General features: G+C 36.4%; 1 protein-coding gene across 3 annotated transcripts in view; it reads right to left on the reverse strand.

Moving 5' to 3' along the window:
- Positions 1-17273: 17273 nt before the first annotated feature.
- The window catches only part of STXBP5 (syntaxin binding protein 5), a 199214-nt gene continuing 192699 nt past the window's right edge, over positions 17274-23788 (reverse strand). For 2 of the 3 annotated variants that reach the window (XM_008074019.1, XM_008074018.1), the window contains one exon: positions 17274-23015. In XM_008074019.1, the coding sequence (XP_008072210.1) occupies positions 22974-23015 (42 nt within the window). In that variant the 3' untranslated portion in view covers positions 17274-22973. The remainder of the gene's footprint in view (positions 23016-23788) is intronic. The other variant, XR_505382.1, reaches the window with a different exon arrangement.

The following is a 23788-nucleotide window of genomic DNA, read 5'->3' on the forward strand; positions in this document are numbered from 1 at the left end:
TTATGCAGCCATAAAGAAGAACAAAGTCATACACTTCACAGCAACCTGGATGGACTTAGAGTCAATCTTTCTAATCTACCTGTTCCTGATTTTCCTACTTAAAACTCTTTGGTGTCTTCCATTCTTTATTAGAGAACCAATTCATGATTTGGCTTCTAAAGTCTCAACTTTTGGCATTTCCCACCTTCGATGTATTCCAGTCACTCTGAACTACTTTCAGTTCTCAAATTGGCCCTTAAGGTTTGAAATGGGATCTTGACACTCCAGCTGTGGCCTAGCTTAGTTCGATTCATCCTTCAGATTCTCTTTAAACTTACTCCCTTTGGTGAAGTGTTACCTCACTTCCTAAAGCCAACCTGGTGTTTCTCCTCTGTTTGAGCTCACCTGCATCGATGAACTCATTACAATTATTGTACTTTGTTCTATATACCTGCCAAAGGAGTGTGATTTCCGTGAGATCAGAAGCTCTGTCTAGTTAACTATCTTTATATGTTTATGACTGAATGTATTGCTCAGCATATGCTATATGTTCAGGTGTTTGTTGAATAGATATGTGAATGCAGAAGTAATTGAAAGGAAAGTGTGCAGTCACAATATATTTTAAAAATCCAGAGTCCTCACTTAAACTCAATTCTTTCCAGAATGTACCGAGTTCTGCTATATCATGTTTTAAAGCAAAGAAGACACTATATATACTTTGTCTTCTGATTTTTGTAGTATCTTTCCTTCAGGCACCTTCTGATACTGGTCTGAAAATTGGTAAACCTTTACAAAGAAAAAAATGGCTAAAAATAAAACAAAATTCAAATCCAATCTGGAGTATTTTAATTGTTAAGATAAAAGACTCGGCTGGGCTCGGTGGCTAAGCCTGTAATCTCTGCACTTTAGGAGGCTGAGACAAATGAATTGCCTGAGCCCGCTGGTTTAAGACCAGCCTGGGCAAATTGGTGAGACCTCGTCTCTACAATAAATCAAAAATTAGCTGGGCGTGGTAGTGTGCACCTGTAGTTCTGGCTACTTGGGAGGCTGAGGCAGTAGGATCGCCGGAGCCTAGGAAGTTGACACCAGGGTGACCGTGAATGTGCCCTGGCTCTCCAGCCTAGGCGACAGAGTAAGACTCCAACTCAACAATAAATAAATAAATAGTAAAAGAGCATAGCTGCAATACACACGCACATGCACTGAAAAAAAAAAAAAAGAACTGTCTATTCATATCTTTTGCCCACTTTGTAATGGGGCTGTTTTTTTTTTTTTTTTTTCAGCACGTTTGAGTTCCTTATAGATCCTAGATATTAGGCCTTTGTCAGACATAGAGTTGGCAAATATTTTTTTCCCAATCTGTGGGCTATCTCCCTGCTATCTTGATGGTTTCTTTGGTTTTGCAGAAGCTTATCAGTTTGATAAGGTCCCACTTTTCTATCTTGTCTCTTATAGCATGGGTACTTGAGGTTTTGATCAGGAATTGGTTGCCAGTTCCAATTTCCATAAGAGTGTCTCCAGCATTTTCTAAGGTTCTTATAGTTTGAGGTTTTTTTATGTTTAGGTCTCTGATCCATTTAGAGTTGACTTTTGTGTATGGGGATAGGTAGGGGCCCTGTTTCAATCTTCTGCATGTGGTCAGCAAGTTTTCCCAGCATCATTTATTGAATAGGTTCTCCTCTCCCCAGTGGTTGGTGGTGGAGGCTTTGATAAAGATGAGTTGGTTGAGAAATTGAGGTTTTGCTTCTGGAATCTCAGTTCTATTCTATTGGTTGAGGCAATGGTAGAATAAATAAAAGTAAAAACAGAAGAGAAGTAGTACAGGTTAAGAGTGGTCCACCATATGACTGCATATCAATGCCCTAAACTCTTAACCAAAGCAGCATTTCCAGGTCCTGGCTGCCTCACACAGTCCAACTTCCCCACAACTCCAGCATAGACCTTTAATTTTATTCAGGGGCATCTGCTCCTGCCTCTTTTGCCCTCTTTCTTTGAGTGTTTCTATGCGTTTCTTTATTTCATTTATCAGGACTGTCCTCTCAGGCTGTTCACAAGTTCTTAGCATACTTCCAAACCACATTCAGAACTGACTCTTGTTTTAATTTCTACACTTAAAAAACAGCTGTTATTGGGGGTTTATTTTGAAAAGGCATTTTAAATCTATTTAACATACTATAAAAAATAAATAGGGAAAACTATCCACTTTTTAATGATCATTTCTCATTAACATCTCTTTTGTTGTTGTTGTTTCCTAAGACCTATGGGTATTAAACTCGATAGTAGTTTACTCTTAATTATGTAATTATGTTATTAGGGACAAAATATTTTACAGCTTAGAGCTCAAAAACTTAAAAGAAGTGAGGAACAATTTGGGGTTGTTGAAACAATGGGGAAAGGTTACACCCTGACTGTTGGGGTAGATAGTCTAAGAACCAGAAAATAAATGGATGAGGAAATGAGAAAGAGAGGGAGAGAGAGCAGGAGAGAGAAAGAGAGAGAGAAAGAGAGAGAGAGACAGACAGACAGACAGACAAACAGACACTGACTCACTGACTGTACCTCAAAGTTGAGAACGAGCAGTTTTCAACAGTGGGATCAGCTTTATTAGCTATATAGAAATAGAGCAGAAGGAAGTGGTAATCCTAAGTTTCTCTGCCCACCTCCCCCAAGGAATGGCAAGAGATATGAGGCAATGGTCTCTGGACACAAAGAAACACTGACTCTCTCAGCAGCTGAAGAGGACAACAAATTTCAGACAAATATGAATTCGATACTGGAATCTCTGTGAACCCATCCACCTGTATGCTCTGATCAGGCTGCCAGGAAAATAGCAAATAAACATGATCTTTAAAGGGATCACTGAAGCAATGGCACCTGGAGCCTGGGGGTTAAAAGAAGAGAAGGTAAGCCTGGCACAGGGAGTGACACTTGTCTTTCCTAGGCCACTTGGCAGGAACCTACCCAGGGGCCAGGGTAGCCCGCAGAACTTTCCTTTTCCTCTTGTGCACTGAGAGCAAAACGCCCTGAATCCGGAGGTGGCCACCAATGTGTGCGGCCCTCCAGCATGGTTGGCTGGAGCTATGCTTGGAGAGTTTCATCACTAGGCACATGTTTCCTGAGCCTCTGGAAACAGGTGGTTTGGGTAGTAGCAGACAAGAAGAGGGCTGATCCTTGGACAAGCAAATCTGGGAAGACAAACTCTAGAAAAGATTGGATTCTTGCTAAGGGGGGCAAATGGACAACTTCGGGCTACGGTCATTTGAATATTAAAGAAAATACGGCAGTATTTGATGAAGTAGGGCACACTGTTAATGAGGTGTATGTTGGTACAGGCATTTGTGATGTTTATGATGAGTTTTCGATCTGACTGGACTTGGTGCCTGTCCTGGTAGAATGGTGGTCCTACCCTACAAGTTGTAAATATTTGCAATATTGTTTAAGATATACTTAAGTCTACTTCCTAGGTATTGAGTGCATTCTCACCTTACTTATACCAGCACAATCTCTAATTCAATATAGGGATTAACCAGAAGTGGTAATTAGCCAAGAAAATGTGAAGAGAAGTTATCATTTGTTGATATGCAACCAAAAGGCTGGTTCCACTTAAGTGACACATAAATGAAGGAGCGTTTTTCAGGTTTTTCCATTGAATGAGAGAATTAAACATTTTATAATTAGAAGATCAATTCAAGCTGTTAATTCAACTCTTTCATTTTATAGATAAGGAAATTGAGACAGAGACCAATGTTCTCTGGGTCACTCATTTGCATAGAGATATGCTACTATTTATAAAGTACTTTTACATATGTTATTTACTTTTTCTGTCAACAGCTCCATAGGAGGTATTATCTTCCCTGCTCCAAAAAGGAGATAATTAAGGATCATGTAATCTGTGACTTTCTTAAAACTCCTAACTTCTAAGTCTAAGGCTCTGTTCTCTGTCCAAGTTAAGCTGGACCAGTCCTCAGGGGATCTGTTCATTCAGTTAGTAATGATTGTGTGTCTGGCCCTGTTTTGAGTTTGGAAACACTGCAGAGAACAACATAGACAAAATACCTGCTGGGATGGGGCTTATACTCTACTAAAAGGAACAGATTTAAAAAATGAATAAGCAAGATAATTTTGATTGTGAAAGTGTTTGAAGAAATTGAATAAGGTTCTGTAGTAGAAGATGACTTGATATGGATGGTGGGAGATGAGGTTATTTTAGAATCTCAAGTTGAGACATAGAAGTCAGGAAATGCTTCTTTGAGGAGGTAACATAGACCCTGAGACCTGAAAGCGGTGGATGAGTCAGCCATGTGAAAACATTGGAAAGGAGATCTCTGGTGGAAAGAGAATGGCAAGTGCAAAAGCACTGGAAGGGAAATGAGTTTGGCAGGGTTGGGGAGCAAGGGGGTATTGGGACAAATAGAAACCAGGTGTGCACAGCCTTGTAGACCATGAGGATTTTGGATTTTACTCCAAGTCATTCTCATCTAGCTCTGCTGCTAACTGCCTCTGTAGATCTGGGCGTGTTGCTTTCTGAATTCTTTGACTTCCATTTTGCCAAGATTGAGGTTTGGAACCCTATGCTTATAGGGTTGTAGAGTGATTTTGTTCCTCTTGCCTCAGTTGTAATGACATCTAACCTATAGTCTAAAAATTTAGTTTAGTATCAGTTACAATCATAAATAATGGGCTCAATCTTACATGTGGGGATAAAGCACAATTTTTCTAGGAAGTTATTAAGAACTGGATTTTCAGACACCTAGAACTATGAAAAATGTTTCTTGTCAGTCAAAGTTACCTTATATTATGTCCCCTAACTCTCACTCCAACCCAGCACATACAATTTAATTTAATTCCTTATAAAGTTATGGCTTGTTAAAGACAAGATAGAGCGATTTATATTTTAACCCAGCACATAATGCCCATTTCTTATTCACTTTCTCTCTTATAGTTTATATTTTTCTTTGTAATTTCAAATGATGATCTCAAATCATTCCGAAAGATACTAGTTCACAGACGAATTAGAAAAAAGAACAATAAGAAAAGTAAGACTAAAACGATTCTCCTGTGGACTAATTTGAGTATTTCTTTCTAAAACTTTAAATAGTGATTCTGAAATAGAATGAAAATCCAATTGCTCATTTAAAACCATCATATCACTTGACTTGGTACTGCCAAAGTTCCTGCTTGTGATTCATGTTTTTTGTTCTGTGTCTTCTTAGCTATGTAAGCTGTCTTATTTAAACAACATATTAAAGACATGCAGTTCAGAATATAAAGTGTTACAGAATTAAAAATAAACTTTCAAAAACAGTCTAGTTGTCAGAACTGTCAGAACTATGAAAGTCTTCAAATAGAATATTAGTCCATTTAAAATAAAAGGCACTTTTACATTTATGGATAAATTCCCAAAGAAATGTCAGCAACTACTTAACATTTAGGGCAGAAATATAGAGATATTAAAATTTTAAACATATAAAATATATGTGCATGTGGGTATAAGTGAATGCTTATGCATGTATGTAAATATGTAAATATATGACAACTCTTGAATTTTTTAAATTAATTAACATATATTAATGAGCACCTTCTGCTTGACAAGTATTATGCCAGATACTGGAGTTACTAAGATGGGTAAGACAGTCTCTTTTTTCAAAGAACTCATAATCCAGAGAGGAGATGGATATATGAGAAACAAGCTATACCACATCTGATAAGGACTTAACTAATGTTATGAAGAAATGGTATTGTAGCAGAGGGGAGACAGCAATTAATCATTCCTGGGGGCATGGAAGGCTTTCAAGAGAAAATGACATTGCAGCTTGACCATAAAATGTTGGCGGGACTTTTCCAGGCTAAGAAAGAAATGAAGGGTATTCCAGGCATGAAAAAACATATAAAGAATGGACAGCACATGTTGTTGGGACAGAAAAATAATTTGGATTAGTTTATGGTAACAAAATAATGGAAAATAGAAGGTAGACGGTTAAGGAGCCATATTGCCAAACTAGAGCACTGAACCTCAATATAGGTTATTGGAGGAAACCTTGACAAGTTTGAAAAAGAAACTCCCTAATTGGAGCTGGCATAGGAGAACAAACTGTAGTGGGAGGAGACTTGATAGGAGTATGAACCAGACAGAGAAAACTGATGAGGAGTAGGATCAACAATTCAGGCTGAAGACACAGAAGCAGAGGAAGAGCCTGAGCAGGAGGGAACATACAAAGGTAAAACTGAGAACCCCTTGTGAGGTAAAAGATGCATGGGTGACTAATTAGATGTGGGTGTGGAGGGAGAATAATATGTGCTTAATAAACATTTATGGTGGGGCCAGAATGGTGGTTCAGGCTTATAATCCCAGCACTCTGGGAAATGGAGGCACAAAGATTGCTTGAGGCCTGGAGTACAAGATCAGCCTGGGCAACATAGTGAGACTCCCATCTACACACACACACACACACACACACACACACACACACACACGCACACACGCACACACGTACAGGCACACATGCACACAGTTATCTGGCTGGTGGCATACACCTATAGTCCCAGCTACTTGGGGGCTGAGAGGATTGCCTGAGTTCAGGAGTTCGAGGCTGCAATGAGCTATGATCATGCCGTTGCACATCAGCTTGGGTGACAGAGATCCTGTCTCTAAAAACAAACAAACCATTTAGGGTTTTAAATCTCATGATTTAAATTAAGTATTTCTGGTTGGGCTCAGTGGCTCAGGCCGTAATCCTGCGCTTCGGGAGGGCGAGGTGAGTGGATTGCCCGAGCCCGCGGGTTCGAGACCCATCTGGGCAACTTGGTGAGACCTCATCTCTACAATAAATCAAAAAATTAGCCGGGCGTGGTAGCGCGCACCTGTAATTCCAGCAACTTGGAAGGTTGAGGCGGAAGGATCGCCGGAGCCCAGCAGGTTGAGGCTGCGATGGCTGGGAGTGACCCACTGCACTCCAGTCTGGGCGACAGAGACTCCAACTCAAATAAATAAATAGATAAACAAACAAATAAATAAATAAAGCATTTCCTCAACCAACATAGAAAATGCTTGTTTTTTTCTTTGCTATGCTAGCTAGGGCATCACCTTCTTTTCCTGAAGTTAGTTTTATTACTGAATAAACAGACAAAGAAAAATTCACTGTCTCTGAATGTAAACTCTAGGGCAGCGTCTTGGTTTTGCTCACTTTTTTATTTCCAGTATTTAAAATAGAGCCTGACACATCCTGTTGTCCAATAAATATTTGTTGAATAAAAAATAGTTGGAAATTGAATGTCAATATGGACTTTTGGAGTTTATAATATAGATGATACCTTTGAGGCATAAAGGGTTTTTAAGTAAATGGCAGCTTGCGTGTAAACATCAAAAGCTGAGGTTCTAAACAAGAGGCCGTGTGGCTCCTGTGCTTGGGATTTCTAACTCCCCACTCCTCATTCAAGGCGTTCTCTTTTGTGCATATGACCATCCTTACATATCAGTGATGTAAACCTCACTTTATTAAATGTCATCCAACAAAAACAAAAACAAAAACAAAAAACCAAGACACATGCAGAAATTTGTCTCCTGCTGTCCAGACAGTAATAATCTCACTGGCTGAGGTACAGAAAGAAGACAGGGTTCTGAACCTGTCATCCCTCAGTGTAGCTCCAAAAGGGGGAGAGGAACAACAGAATTCACCGAAAAATTTCAGAATCTAGTAGTAAGAAAACTGAGGCTCCACCTTTCTTTGGAACGCATGGGAGGTCTGCATACTATGATGGCACTAGAGTAGAGATGTGGGATGACATGACTCAACTGAAGGCCCAAGAGAGCACCCCAAGTGTCTAGTAAACAAAGGGATATGGACTGCATCCTGAGATGCAACGACAGTGTTGAGGTCATTCTTCTTAATATGCATCTGGGAGCCAGAGTATAAGGGGAGAGATGAAGGGAACACATTTGATGAAGGTTTTGATGCTTGAAAGTCTCCAGGGAGTTCGGGGCTTTTAAATATTCAGAAAGAAAGGGCTATGAGAAGTGTTTTCAGCGATATGAGTTAGACTTATTTTAGCATCTTCAAAATCAAAGAAGGGAATTCTTTTTGAGTTATTTTTCGTCTTCTGTATTGTGATCCCTGCAACACCACCTTACCTAAGGCAGAGATGTGGGATTCCTAGCTTCAATAGCCTTGTACTCAAAAGACCTGTGCCTAAGAAAATACCTGAGAGAAACTTTTAGAAGTTCTGTCCTGTTCCTCGTGATGGTTAATCTCAGATTGCACGTGATTACACATAGACAGGGTGGGTATCTTATTTCCTAGCTCTTTTAATAACAGTAAACATTTATTGAGTGTTTACTACCACATCAATTTGTAGATGCCCATTTTCATAGTTCAACATCTTGAAAATCAGGGTATGTCTTCTAAACATAACTCTCAGCATTTGTCTTTGTTAGTAGTACCAATAATGGTGCATCTTACTACCAGTGGCATCTGAGTTTACTGAAGCGCTGTATGAATCAGATACTATCCTGAGCGTTTGACACGTACTGCATTGACTTCATACTCACTTCCATCTTACAGACTAGGGAACTCAGGCATGGAGACATTACTACTCTGGCCAAGGCCACATATATCTAGGAGCAGGGAATTCCAAGTCTCCCATCAGAGCCCATGCTCTAGTTCCCACACCATGCTGTCCCCCAGCCTGGAGAGCACAGGGGTGCCCTCACAGGGGAAGCCACTCTGCTGAGTTATGTGACCCATATTCTTATATGGAGCCCTTAAACAATCTAAGTGGGTACTACGCTTGTTGTTTGAGGGAAATAAGTGAAGGTTAAGTAACTTAAATTCACACTGTGGGTAAGCAGCCAAAATGAACTTGGATTTTGGCCTGACTCTGAAGTTTCTCTTTTACCTGTTAAATGAAAACAAAGTCTTTGAGAAGTAATCTACTCTGTAGGGAGACCACAAGGCAACATTCCAAGTTCAGACAATTTTTATATCTCTAAAAATATTTAGTAAGGGATCTGTGAAAAATGTTAAAATACATTTTAAAATGTTATGACTAAACACCAAAAAGTATTTACTTTTTATACCAGAGAGAACAAAATTAACACTTATGAATTTGAATGTATTTATTAAAAAAAAAATCCAAATTGCCAATTGGGGTTTGGTTACAGTTAAATTTTAAAGGCAAGCACATAATAATTTAATAAGATCTTGTGTCCTGATGATAGTTGGCAATAAATGTAGCCTGAGTTGGCTCCCTAATGTTCAAAAAAGATGAAATTCAGTTGAAATCACAGGTGCTTCTTAAAACACATTTTGATTCATTTATCTTCATTAATTGTTTTATTAAAGACAATGTATCAATGGTTTTTATACTGATTACAGCAGTAATAATACTGATTTGCTGATCCTGATAGAAGATTTGCTATTTGTTTTTCCCTCTCTATTCAAATATATTTCTGACTCATAGAGCTTATAAGGAATACATATTTTTAAAATCACAAAGCTTTGTGTGTGTATGCTAATTCCGTTTTTCTAATGATTTTCAGAGGTTATTATATCCCTACAACTACTGTATGTGTGAAGTAGGTAAGACCAAAATTTAGATCCTTGTTTTATAATAATGAAATAGATGCTGAGTGACTTGGAAAAGGTCACTGGCATTATGGGTAAACTTAGGGAAAGAATTCTGGTCTTTACACTCAAGTCAATGTGCTTTGCATTTGAAATAAGCTCTATATAAATGTCTATATAAGTGCACTTTTAATGCATTTAAATGAAATACTAAGCAAATGGAAGAGATAGGATTAAGATGCTGACATAAGGCAGCTAGCGTGAGTTCCTCCTAGAGTAAACTAAGATAGAAGTTTCCTCAGCACGCAGAGAGGAACAGGACCAGCAGCATGTCCCATGACTCTCCAAAGGAGTGATGTTAACCACTTAGAGCAAAGGAGGAGGAAAAAATTCATCGGTCTGGGATGGAACTGGCCAGACTCTAGCCAGCACCACCACAGTCTACCACAGTCTCTGGATGCAGCGAAGAAGGTGAGTGAAGGGAATTCAGGAGTTCTGTGCTCCTGCTGCGAACTTGCAGGGTCCTAAGCCTTGCAGGACTCGTCTCATGGGAAACTGCCTTATCTGTAACTGTGCTGTGCTGTGGTGTGGTGCAGGAAAAAGCCTTGAGTGGCATCAGCCCAGCCGTCATTTCCCAGGAACTAAATCCTTGTGGGCAGTGCAGCTGCTTTCTAAACAGCCTGGGAGGGGATGACCCCAGTCATACTCCACGGCTGTAGACAGTTCCTGCCTGGGCATGTTGTCTGAGAACACCTGAGGCCCTGACACTGTGACATTCAGATCGCAGACTACCCGAGTCCAAGGTGGGAGCGGGGTGGGATGTGTTGCCGTAGCAACCTCACACTCCCCATGTAAATGCTTCTGTGCCTGCCCTGCACAATAGCCCTATGTCAGTGGCCTGGGACTTCCTCCTATCCCCACTGGGGTAGCCAAGATTGCACACTTGTGGGATGCTTCAATCCCTTTCCCCTGCACGCCCATCAAAGTCTCAAATTAGAGTCAACTTGGGAAATTGCCAGAGCCCCACCCTTGACCTAGGCTGGTTGGACATTTCCTTGGGGGAACATTCGCCAAGAAGAAACCCAACAGCTACCATTGCAGTTGCCTGTCTCCCATAAGTGCCACCTCTTGGCTGGAGGTCAACAGTACAGCCCACCACAATGGGTATGATACATTAGTTTTGGGGAAGGCTTGATCCCAAACCCCAGCTAACACCACTTTTTGAGCAACTCTGGCAACGCAGAACCCTGTGAGCTGTGCAGGTACCCAGCACAGGACTGTCACAGCTGGCAACTGAGAAACTCATCACACCAAGGCTCTATATAATTAAGGGAACCCTACTGTGCCTACGTTAGCCCCCTGCCAACCTCAAAGAAGAAGAAATGGTCCACCCAAATGAGAAAATAAATAGAAAAATAATTCTGACAATATGAAAAAAGAGTTTTTCTATACCCCCAAAAGACCATATCAACTCTTTGGCCATGAATCCTAACAAAAATGAAATTTTTAATATTCCAGACATAGAATTCAAACGATTATAAAATTGATCAGTTAACTTTAGGAGAAAATTGAAAATCAATATAAACAAATTAAGACTACTATACAGGACATGAATGAAACATTTTTCAAAGGGATAGACATCTAAGAACACAAAACAAAAGAAAGCAAAACAAGCTGAAAGTCTGGAAATGAAAGAATCATTTAGTGAAGTACAAAATGCAGTGGAAAGTTTAACAGTAGCCTAAAGCAAGCAGAAGAAAGGATCTCAGAACTTGAAGACAAGACTTTTGAATTAACCCAGTCAGACAACAATAAAAAAAGAATCAAGAGAATAGAACAAAGCCTCCAATAAATGTGGGATTATGTAAAATATCCAAACCTAAGAATCATAGTTGTTCCTGAGGAAAAGGAGAAATCAAATAGGTATATTAACCCTATTTGGGGAAATAATGGGGGAAAACAAACAAACAAATAAACAAACAAACAAAACTTCCCTGGCCTTGCCAGAGAGAATTCCAAAGAACCCCCAGAAGATTCAATGCAAAAAGGTCATCCCTAAAGCATATAATCATCTGGTTATGCAAAGTTAATGTGAAGAAAAGAATTTTAACAGCAGTGAGACAAAAGCATCAAGCAACTTACAAAGGTAAACCTATCAGCCTACCAACAGACTTCTCAGAAGAAACTCCAAAAGCCAGAAGGGATTGGGACCCCACTTTTAATCTTCTCAAATAGAGTAACAGTCATCCAATGATTTTGTATACCACAAAACTAATTTTCACAAATGAAGGAGAAATGAAGTCCTTTGCAGACAAGCAATTGCTGAGGGAATCTGTCACCACTAGACCACTCGACAAGAAATATTCAAAAAAGTCCTAAATACTAAGATACACCAGTAGAAAAATGCTGGAAATCACAAAGTTCTCAGGACTATTGAACAACAACATAATAGAGAACATAAATACAAAGCAGTCAGATAACAACCAGTATAATGAATGGAACAGTACCATTCACATCATTAAGTCTGTATGTAAATGGTTTCTATATCCCACTATAAAGACTGGCAGAATGGACAAAAAACACAATCCAAATATCTCTGCCTTCAAGAGACCCACTTGACTCACAAAGACCCTGTTAGAGTCAAGATAAAAGGATGGGGAAAATACTCCTCGCAAATGGAAACCAAAAAAAGCAGGCGTGGCCATTCTCATATCACATAAAACAGACTTCAAATTAACAAGTTAAAAAAAGACAGATAGCTATTATATAATGATAAAAAGATCAATTCAATGAGAATGCATACCAATTTTAAATATATATGCATTTAATGCCAGAGCCCCAGCTTTATAAAACAAATTCTACTAGACCTAAAAAGAAGGGATAGACAGGTATACAGTAATAGTGGAAGACTTCAACACTACACTCACAGGAATAGATAGATCACCAAGGCAAAAAGTTCACAAAGAAACACTGGAGTTAAATAGTACTCAGAGGAAATGGAACAGACATCTACAGAACATTCCATCCCCAAATTACAGAATACACATTTTTCTCATCAGTACATGGAACATCCTCCATGATAAACCATATAATAGGCCACAAATCAAGTCTCAATAAATTCAAGGAAACAAAAATCTTATCAAGCACCTTCTGAGAACACAGTGGAATAAAACCAGAAATTAACTCCAAGAAGAACTTGCAAAACCAAACAAAGATATGGAAGTTAAACATTTTGTTCTTGAATTATCCTTGGGTCAATAATGAAATCAAGATGAAAACTTAAAAATTCCTTGAAATAAACGACAACTATGAAACAAGATATCAAAATCTCTGGAACACAGCCAACGCTGTGCTTAGAGGAAAATTTATAGAGCTTAAGGCCTACACTAATAAGATTGAAAGACTGCATATTGATAATCTAACATCACCTCAAGGAACTAGAAAAACACAAACAAACCAAACCAAAAGCTAGTAGAAGAAAAGAAATAAGATCAGAGCAGAATTAAATGAAATAGAAACTTAAAAAACGCAGACTCAATGACACAATGAGAAGATATATTTATGTGGCCAACAAAAATATGTAAAAATGCTCAACATCACTCATAATCAGGGAAATGAAAATTAAAACCACAATGAGATTGCCACCTTACACCAGTCAGAATGGCCATTATTTAAAAAAATAAAGAGAGAGAGATACTGGCACAGATGCAGAGATGAGGGAACACTTATATACTGTTGGTGGGAGTGTAAATTACTACTATCTTTATGAAAAGTGGTATGGAGATTACACAAAGAACTACAAGTAGATCTATAATTTGATTCAGCAATCCCACTACTAGGTATGTACCCTAAGGAACAGAGGTCACTGCGTTAAAAGAGACACCTGCACTTGCCTTTTCATCACAGCACAATTCACAATTGCAAAGATGTGAAATCAACCTAAACGCCCATCAACTGATCGGTGGAGAAGGAAAATGTGGTATATATACACTATGGAATATTATTCAGCTCTCAAAAAGAATGAAATAATGTCTTTTGAAGCAACTTGGGTGGAATTAGAGAATATCATCCTAAGTGAACTAAGGAACAGAAAACCAAACATCTCCTGTTTTCAATTATAAGTGGGAGCTAAACTAAGGATATGCAAAGACAACAAAGAATGGTATAATAGACACTGGAGACACTTTATCACAGATGTTTTGGATGTCTGCTTTACTATCTTGTAATGAAATTCATAGATAATATACTTGTCTCTACATTTAGTTTTTAAAGATCACTATGTTTGAACTACCAGACCTATGAAATGAAAACAATTTATAATAAAAACGTAAGGTGGAAAGACAAAAAAAAAAAAAAAAAATCACATATTGGGTACAATTGCATGGTAGGGGTGGTGGTACTCTTAAAACACAGACCAAAAACTATTTGTATCCCCTAAAGTTAAAGGAAAAGAGGAGAAGAAAAGTAGGCAAATGGACTTGCCTGATGATTAATCGATAACCACACACTGAGTTTTGGTCGTCAGACACAATAATAGTTTACAATAGGCTAGCATAAGTAAGGTTATGTAATGGAATGTGACAATCTATAAGAAGCTATATAATCTTCATAGATTCATTGTTCTATTTATCAAGAAGTTTTTTTGTTGTTATTGTTAAACTAGGAGAAGCATAAATTTAGGCACAAATTTAAAAAGAGACGTCCTGGATTTCTCATCCATTCTGGCTAAGTTCAAAAACATAGATTAAATTTTAAAAAGAGACTGTAAATTCATTGAAGGAATACAAAATGCATTAAAAATCCTAACTAGCATGTTGTAGTCTAGACTTCTCTTCTGCACTTTCATGTATACTTCATGGCGTGGCCTTTATAAACGCATTTGTGACAGTCCCACCAGATGGGAACAGATATGAAAAAGGATGGGTCCTATTGTGGGTCTTAGTTACCAGCCTAAGGATTCAAGTGTCAGAGGGTGTGAAGGGCGTGGTTGAGCCTAGAAGGAGAGGGAGAGCAGGAGGAATTACTCCCTCGGTAGTGTTTCAGAAATGTGGGGGGACTTTATGTTCTTCTAGCGTGTGAACTTCAGCAATTACGTATTAAAATACTTTTATTATAAATTGTTTTCATTTCATATGTCTGGGAGTTCAGACATTACATTGATTTTTATAAACTAAATGTAGAGGCAAGCATATTATATATGAATATCATTACAGGATAGTAAAGCAAACATCAAAAATATCTGTGATACAGAGAAGAAACTGCATCTGGACCTCAGGGTCTTCCTAAGTGTGGTCTGCAGACCACCAACATCAGTGTCACCTAGGAATCTGTTAGAAATACAAATCCACTCCAGGCTTACTAGAATCAGAAACTCTGCAGGTGTGGTCCAGCAATTTGGGTTTTAATGAGCTGTGTATCCAGGAGATTCCGCTGCTTAAGTTTGAGATCCACCACTTAGACTAATGCTATCTGCAGTCACGATACTCTTGAGGGACATGGAGGGTTTCACATTCTGAAATTGGTCTCTGCACTTTTGCACTCATGCAATGCTATGATTTCTGGGCATCTTTGATCTTGAAAGCTAACATGCCACCAGGGTAAACACCCTGGTGAAGCAGCGGGGACTAGACTTGAGGGCTGCTGGTGCAGTGCATGCTCTCATCACAGTACTCCAGTGCTCCTCCACCTCAGCATGGGGCTTCCACATACTAACTTGTTTTTGCTTTATCTGTTGAGATTTTGAGTGTGTGAAGGTTACAAGGTGTAGGGATGGCATTATTTACACATCTACCCAGCATTTGGAGTGGGGGAGTGAGGAACATCAGGAATTGTAATAATCTTCATTCCCTCCAAATAGGCAAAGAAAGGTACTTGATTTAAAAAACTACAATGTAGCCGGGCTCGGTGGCTCAGCCTGTAATCCCACGCCTTGGGAGGCTGAGGTGAGTGGATTGCCTGAGCCCGTGGGTTCGAGACCCGCCTGGGCAACTTGGCGAGACCTCATCTCTACAATAAGTAAAAAAAATTAGCCAGGTGTGGTAGCGTGCGCCTGTAGTTCCAGCTCCTTGGAAGGCTGAGGTGGAAGGATTGCTGGAGCCCAGCAGGTCGAGGCTGTGGTGGCCGCTCCCGGTCACTGCACTCCAGTCTGGGCGACTGAGTGAGACTCCAACTCAAAAAAGAAAAAAAAAAGAAACTACAATGTAAAGAGACTTGGGTGAGAGGAATGGGGGATAGGGACAGAACTGAAATGGAGGGAGCAGAAAGAAGTGGGGAAGGAGAGTCAGAGTGGAACTTGCTGAGAGGTACAAAGGGGTCTCCTGTTTGGGAAGACACAAACACACTCCTTCAGGATTTCAGTTTGATATTTAAATAAAGTCTTCAAACTTCTTTCCCCTGCTAATAACAAAGTATTCTGTTGTGCCTGAATTTTTAAAAATTAAATATAGTATCTTACTTTTAAAAAATGCTGTTCTTGAAAAGCAGTTACAAAAAAAAGTGATGGGGTTTTGTTTTCTAAAATACTGCAAAAATCACATAAGGTGACCAAAACTAAAGGTTAGAATATAGACATGTTTGGAGTGTATGGAATATACATTGAAGTATCAAAGTTATAAAGACAAAGTAACTTAGAGAAGGCCTTTCTTCTTTAAAAGATACTTTAGTCTAAGCAGTAAGCATTTTGAAAGCTTATTTGTCGTAGGCTGCCTAGCACAACACTTTTGTGCAAAAACTGAAAAGAATATAAAAACAGAGCAAATATACCTTTAAAAAGTAATGAAAGAAACTCAGAATCTTCCTACAAACTCCTGTGAAGAACTACAATAACAAGCACATTTCTATCTAAAGTAGTGGATGACACTGCGCTACTTACCCAGGACATACCCAAAGTAATGTTCTTTAAAAAGGAATGACCAGACATGAAAACAATCTTCAGTTTTTAAAATTTTATCACTTTATGCCCATAACTTCTAGAATACTAAAATTTATTTTAACAAACCAGATCAATTTACCAAATATCCTACATCCCTTTATAATAAATAACTTAGGAAGATATTGTCTGTTTTGTATCTAAGAACGTTATTAACTTTCTAGATGAAAAATATCTATCTGTATATAAAATTAACCTTTGCAAAGCCTGTGGTTTTTCCTGTAAAATTCTACAAGCACTTCTTGTTAAAGGTTCACACAGTGAGGTGAGACATGACTGCCACCAAGTGGAACAAACATGCACCATAAAGATTATGCATCTTTCAAAATTAAAAAAAAAAAAAAATCCTTCATTTAAAAAGAGAACTGTCACAATCTTTATCCTAAAATGCAATGGAAACAATGAGAAGTAAGTACATCCTGGTCTTTTTTGAGTTACATCTATGTTAGTCAAAAGCTGTTAGAGATGCAAAATTGGCCCTCCCTTGTAGGCATTAAATCAGAAGCTGTACTGTAACAAGTGTGGTCTGTGAATGCACTAAAGGCCAGGAAGCATGCATCGATGGCTCTCTACTATTCCTTGACTCCACTCCATCTCCTTTATTCTCATTCACCCACAATAGGGGTTGATGACTTTGACCAAAAACTCAGCAAGTTAAGAAAAGTATAGTTGGTCTTACCCAAATTACCTGATTAACTTGCCTTTCATTTTGAAAATAAGAAATTTATTTCAACTTTTTTTTAGGTTAAACTAATGGGTTAATTCTATAATTCAGGAAACAAATTTTCCACAATAAAAGGGGTTACTTAGTTTCAGGAGAGATTATTTTATTTTGCCCAATCAGAGCCCTTCAGCATAAAGAGACATTCATATACATATGTATGAACATTTTCCAGAAACATTAATTTATAATACATTTTTTAAAATACCAGCTTGATGGTATTTATTTACAAAAATATTTCATTACCTAATTTTAAACCTTTTGCTGTGATGACAGTTTGTAAAGTACAGGAATGCAAAATAACTACAAAGTTTAACACATTTTTAGTGTTTGCAATAGTGCTTTTTTTAAAAGATGAAATAATACAGAGATTTTTTTAAAACTGTATTTCAAAATGCATATTCCAGCAATTACCTTTCAGATACTTACTGAGACTGAGCAAGATTTGTGGGAAAAAAAAAAAGTTCAGCAAATGAAAAACACCTGCAAGTACAGTTGAAGGTATACACAAGCTAGAGCTCCATATCACGCATGCTTGCCTCTGAAGTGGACAATGTCAGAAAAGCTTAATCTTGCTTTTTTTCTTATTGTCTGTTGGTAATGCATTCACAACGAACCAATAGTATAACTAGAAAGCAAAATGTTTCTCTGGTTCTATCATGTTGAACAGAAGTCACACCTAAAGTGTCACAGTACTGTTTATTTACAAAAGAAAATTTAAAAAATTAAAACATGATTTGCTCTTTGCATTGCTTTCCATTGATATGTTGAGTTTGTGTTCAACTGCTTACGCTGTCTTAGTTGAAGCAAAGTTTAGACAACATAAAACAAATAGTAAAAGTATCAAAAGAATCTACCAAATAAATATAATTCCATTGTTATTAAACTATCTCCATTTGAAATGCCTGAGTCAAACAACCTACAATAAATTAATACTGATTTATTTACATCTTATACACTATAAAATTTTAATTTAAACTATGAGCCTCATTTAAAATACTGGCAAAACTGACATTCATGATTTTTCTGATGTAAAGAATAAAACAAAGAGAGCACTTACACATAGCCCTGGACTACTGTACTAAATTTGTGAATGAATTGTGCCTAATACTTTAAGACTGTATTAGTAACTGAAGAAAGCAAAGTTATAACCCTGGTAATTGGGAAGTTAATAAATCATTTAATTCATCAGAGAAAGAAGCTAAAGTCTTCCCTTTAACTTTTGTTGTTGTTTTGTTTGGTTGCAACAACATTTTTCTGTCCACAGAACCTTTTTTAAAACTTCTGAGGCAGTAGTAGGATCTTTAATATTCACAGGAAAAATAATCCCCATAGCACTTTACAAGAAATTGATCAGAGTGATGAAAAGTGCAATTAACAAAAGTTGTAAACAGTATCTTCACATTCATTTTCAAATGAAAAAAAAAATTGTGGGCATAAATTTCAATCCAAGAGAACAAACACCCTAAAAGGGAAAAGAAAAAAAAGGACATTTAAGATATAGGAGTGCTTTTTTTTCAAATAAATACAGATTAAAAAGTCTAAGAATATTGATCAAGTATCAAACTGATAAGGAACAAATTCTATAAACTACAAAATAAAAACCTTCATTGACAAAAATACATAAATTTTGTTTTCATTTTTGGAAATTTATTTTTAAAAAAGGTAGAAGAAAATACCTGGAAAACTATTTTAAATATATATATATATATCTATATTTCAAAATAATAGTTAAGGTAAGCATCCAACAGTAAGCTGTAGCTATTGAGAAAGATCTTGCAAATTATTGTTGTGGGCATTTTCCCCCAAAATAAAATTAATATTTGAAAATGCTCAATAGAGGATTTTTTGAAACCATATAAATGGTATCTTTCTTACCAAATGTGAAGACTTTTAAATGATATATGATTTTTTAAAATTAATTGTATCTCGATATGAGATACCAATATTTCTTATTATAAGCGTAAAACATAACTTTCTGTATGGATAATATACATACTTTTTAAGTACTTTGACTTAAACTTAACAAGTTCACCATTTTTAAAATTAAAGAGTACATTTATAAAAATTCCATTTTAAAATTAAAAGTATATTCTCTAGCAGTATGTATAAATATAACATGTTACTGTATGATCTTAAAACAAATCTGAAAGTGTTGCAATAATTTAAGACCAAGAATACTAAAACATACAGCAAATAATTTTACTATCTTTTTAATCTTTGTAAACTATATAAAACCCTATTAATGGTTTTAAAACTGATCAGTTTGTTTAAGGTGAAGCTAGCAGCATATTCATGATTTTGGTATGTTTTATACACATGTATCACTTGATTTAAACTGAGCAATGTGGATTAAATAATAATAAAAAGTTTTCATTACCTAAAAAAGTTCAGAAAAAATTCAAGTTTAAAGTTCAGTGCTCTTTATTTTGCAGAAATAAATAAAATCCCAAAAGTTAAATGCAAAATAAATCTTTGCCACAAAAAATTTACCTTTGGATATAGCTTTTCTAATGTCACACGAGAAATGCCTTAAGCAAAACATATATGGAATATAGAACTCAGGGTAAAACTTTGAACTCCATGGGGTCTTTCACATATTGTTCCTTTCCTCAGCTGTCTCCCCAGCACCCCTGCAACTTAAAAGTATGTAACACTTTCAGACTTGTTTAAAACACTCACATATCTACATGAAATAACTTCAGAGGAAACTACAATTAAGAAGTTCTAGCAAAAGAAATGGTTCTTTCTTTAAACTACAGTACTTTACTTAATTAGATTATAATATACTTACACATAATAACATAGACAAGTAGCAGCATTTTTTCACATCCATAAAAAATCAAATTGAGAAGTTAGTAATAGCTTAGTTGAATCTAGAACCATTTTTTGGAAACATTTTGCACAATTGAAATGCAAAGCAAAAGTGTTAAGATGATGCAAAACCTCAAATGGAATCTGTCTGAATGTAAGATTTCAAATAACTTTTTAAGCAAATACATATGCATTTAGTTTGAAAAGTGAAACGAACTGAATATGTGATACACACAGGAAAACCACTTCCTACTGACAAACTGTTAATCAATGAATACTTCAGTGATTTAGAATCAAGGACAAATGTAACAAGACAATGTTGAGGATATAAAAAGAGCACACAGAGATCTTTCATTTTTCTGATATTTTCTATTTTGATTTTTTTTATTTTTGGTTAGTTTTCCTGAAATTGTGGCTTGCTGGTGACTATTACTTTCTGCATTTAAAAAGAAAAAAAACAATAGAGATGTTATCTCTCAAATTACAATAAATTCCCTGGGTTAGTTATTACTGCAGACTGCCTCTTATCTAGACTGTATCAAGTATAACTCTGAGAAGCTTATTTCCTATATTCAAACATACCTCATACTTTAAACTTTCTAATCCTAACCGAGTCTCTAGTTTGCTGTGCATAATTCATAGATTAATTAAAAAGTTAAATAAAATAACTCAAAACATCAATTGGAGATTTTCTTATAAAATCTTGAATATCTAAGGTAAATGTATTTACTTCTCTATTTGAAAATAACGACAAGACTGGTTCATTTTATATACAATAGGGAAAATGACAGTTAAAAATGAAGTTAATATGCAAATAACACAAAATAACATAGCAAATTAAATAACTGCAGCTAATATGAACTTCCACATGAATAGGGAATCAAGCAGTATATAAATTTACTTAATGTTTCTCAACTCCTTCAGATCCATAACTGTTGATTTTATTGATGATATTCACACAATTGTACCTTTAAAAAGGACCTAGTACTTCTGGTGACATATCATGAAACAATGGGTTTATTGGACAATAGATATTACAATTTAAGCAATTTGCAAACTGCTGAATGTTCATCAGACAACTGACATTAACTAAACAGAACTGTATTAATCATCAGTACTTTCTATAACTTCAAAATTTTTGAAAATGATTGTATTTTTGAATTATTCTTTTGGCTTGATCAATTATCCTTATCACATATTATTTAGTCCTTACTGAATGTTTACAGTAAACTTCGATGTAAACTTTTAGGTCCAGTAGTGCACATTATAAAATGTAAACATAAAAAGTTTATTAACGAAGAAAAAAAGAAAAATGTATATGACAAGTTGTGTGAAAAAGTTAAAATGTCCTACATATACCTTGAAAAATCATATGGAAATAGAAAAACGACCATCATGTTTACTATCAATTTGTGCTCTGATTCAATCTCGTAATGAAAAAAGAAAATGATTTAGCATTTTTTAATAGAAGACCATATTTAAATTTCATTAACAATAATTTTAATGATTCCATTTTGCGCCTACTTTGTTGCTTTAACAACAATCAATAATAATCTCAGATTGGCCCACATTAGGTTTACTTCCAGATCTGAGTTGAGTTTTTTCTTTTTTAACCCTCTGTAATGCTGTTCTATGAAACAATCATTCATTGTCCATTGCTGGTCTTATTTGCATTATACTCCAATACAGAAATAATTTAGTTATCAAAGTGTATGTATTTTCCTTTCTTTTTGGCCTTTTAAAACCCTGATAGGATATGTACAGATTTATAGTATATTTCTACAGAAAATATTTTGTAGGTCATCAGACTAGACTCTTATATAGATAATTATTGACAACAGATGCTTGTAATTTTCCATGCGAAAGCATGTGCACTAAGATTTAATTGGCTCATCACCTGAGTGTATTGGAACAGTTAGCAAATAAAGGGCATTTTAGAAAGGGAGCTGAGCATTTTACTGAAATAATGAAAGTGTGTGTGTTTGTTTTTTTTTTTTAGCAATTTTAATTAAATAATGCAAAGGTACATTTGGTTAAACATTTTATAAAAATCCAAGCAAAATTAAAAACTTAGCCAATTTCAACAATTCTACAAATTTAACCAGTAACTACTTTGGTCAAATCCACCTTTAGCTGAATTAATGAGAACAAGGACAAGGGACATTAAAGTATTCTCCTCACCACAATGGAGGTTTTTCTCACTTTCCACACTGCATAGCCACTACATGGAAACTCCCAGAATGATGAGCAATTTAGTCATGCTCTACACTTTTCTTTTCAATGAAAAGTGATGTATCTTCTTGTTTTGCTTTTGACAAAATATGAACTAAACACAAGTCTATAATAACAAGAATCCAAGAGTAGCCCATACACAAATCAACTATGTGTATGTTTTTTATTATTTAAAGTCCACCATTCAGCTTATCTGTCTAAAGATATGATAACAGTTTGTTTCTTTTTCACTAATGATACTGATGACCCGTCAGTTTAAGAGCGGGAAAGTCCAAGACAGCTGTTTATAATCCAGTCCCATGACACATATATACCCATTTCAGCTTCAGGACTTCTGACTTATTGCCTCTCCCCCAAACAGGTCAAACACTGATGGCAGATAAAACGGCACGAAATCTTTTGGCATATGGAAGTTTAATACAGGAATGATCCGGGATTAGGGCCCTGTCATGTCTCTTCAACATCCCCCTTTGATTTGTCATCTGTCATGTGCAACCTGCTTAGTTCCCAAATTATCAGCTCACAACCGGCACACACCATGTACTTCGGTTGGAGTGTATGTGAACACTCCTCAGTTAAAGCCACATGACTGAGGTAAAACAGTGCATGATTGTGCTAGGAAAGAACAATATTCAGTGATGAACATCCCTTTAATGTTAGCTTTCCTAAATAAATCAATGTAATAAAAAAGGAAAACTTTTTCCTTCTGGCTGAAGTTGGACTTGTTGGATTCTGGTAGTCAGAACTGGTACCACTTCTTATCTTTGTATTTCAACATCATCTGAAGGGGAAAAAACAAGAAAAACGTATGGGTGTGTGTTTTAATGCCAGAACAATATTTTAAGTTATAACTGGTTCTTATATTCTTTCAAAATATATCATTCTGCAACATTCCACAGTATTATTATATTGTTTACGTCAAATCAACTTATTGAAAACAATAAGAACTATTCCATTTAGAGGGGAAAAGCCTATAAACACTAAGAACTAGCCTAGAAGTTCCTCAGATTTGGAGCTAAAAATAATGCTTACACCAGACCTTGAACAATTATTGTAATACTATAAGAGAAGGATTGGCAGTAGTAGGAAACTGCCGGGGGATGGGGGCAGAATTGGCAGTAGTGGGATACTGTCAGGGAAGGCGGGGGCACACCTCATCAACAAGAGTACCTGCATCATGAACATTTGTATACCTAACCCTGAATTGCACCCCATGTCTTTAAAATAAAAAAAAATAAAAAAAAATAATAATTACAAAAATGTATTCTAAAAATTAAAAAAAAAAAATGCTTAAACACCTAAAGGATGACAGGCTGAAAACTGTACTACTACTGCCATCTCAAATTTATTGTGCATCTAACTTTGAACTAGGCATTATATGACACACTTTTCCTATTTTATTTCATTTGATCCTCACAATTCTTGGGTAGGAATTATTTTTCCACCCATTCTATAAATGAAGAAACTGAGGCTTCTAGGAGTTACACAGGGTAATGCAATGGTGAAACTGGAATCTGAGCTTAGGTAGAGTGATTCTAGAACTCTTGACTAACC

Source organism: Carlito syrichta, unplaced genomic scaffold, assembly GCF_000164805.1.
Source record: "Carlito syrichta isolate Samal-C Ts95f unplaced genomic scaffold, Tarsius_syrichta-2.0.1 Scaffold316274, whole genome shotgun sequence".
Lineage (NCBI taxonomy): Eukaryota > Metazoa > Chordata > Mammalia > Primates > Tarsiidae > Carlito > Carlito syrichta.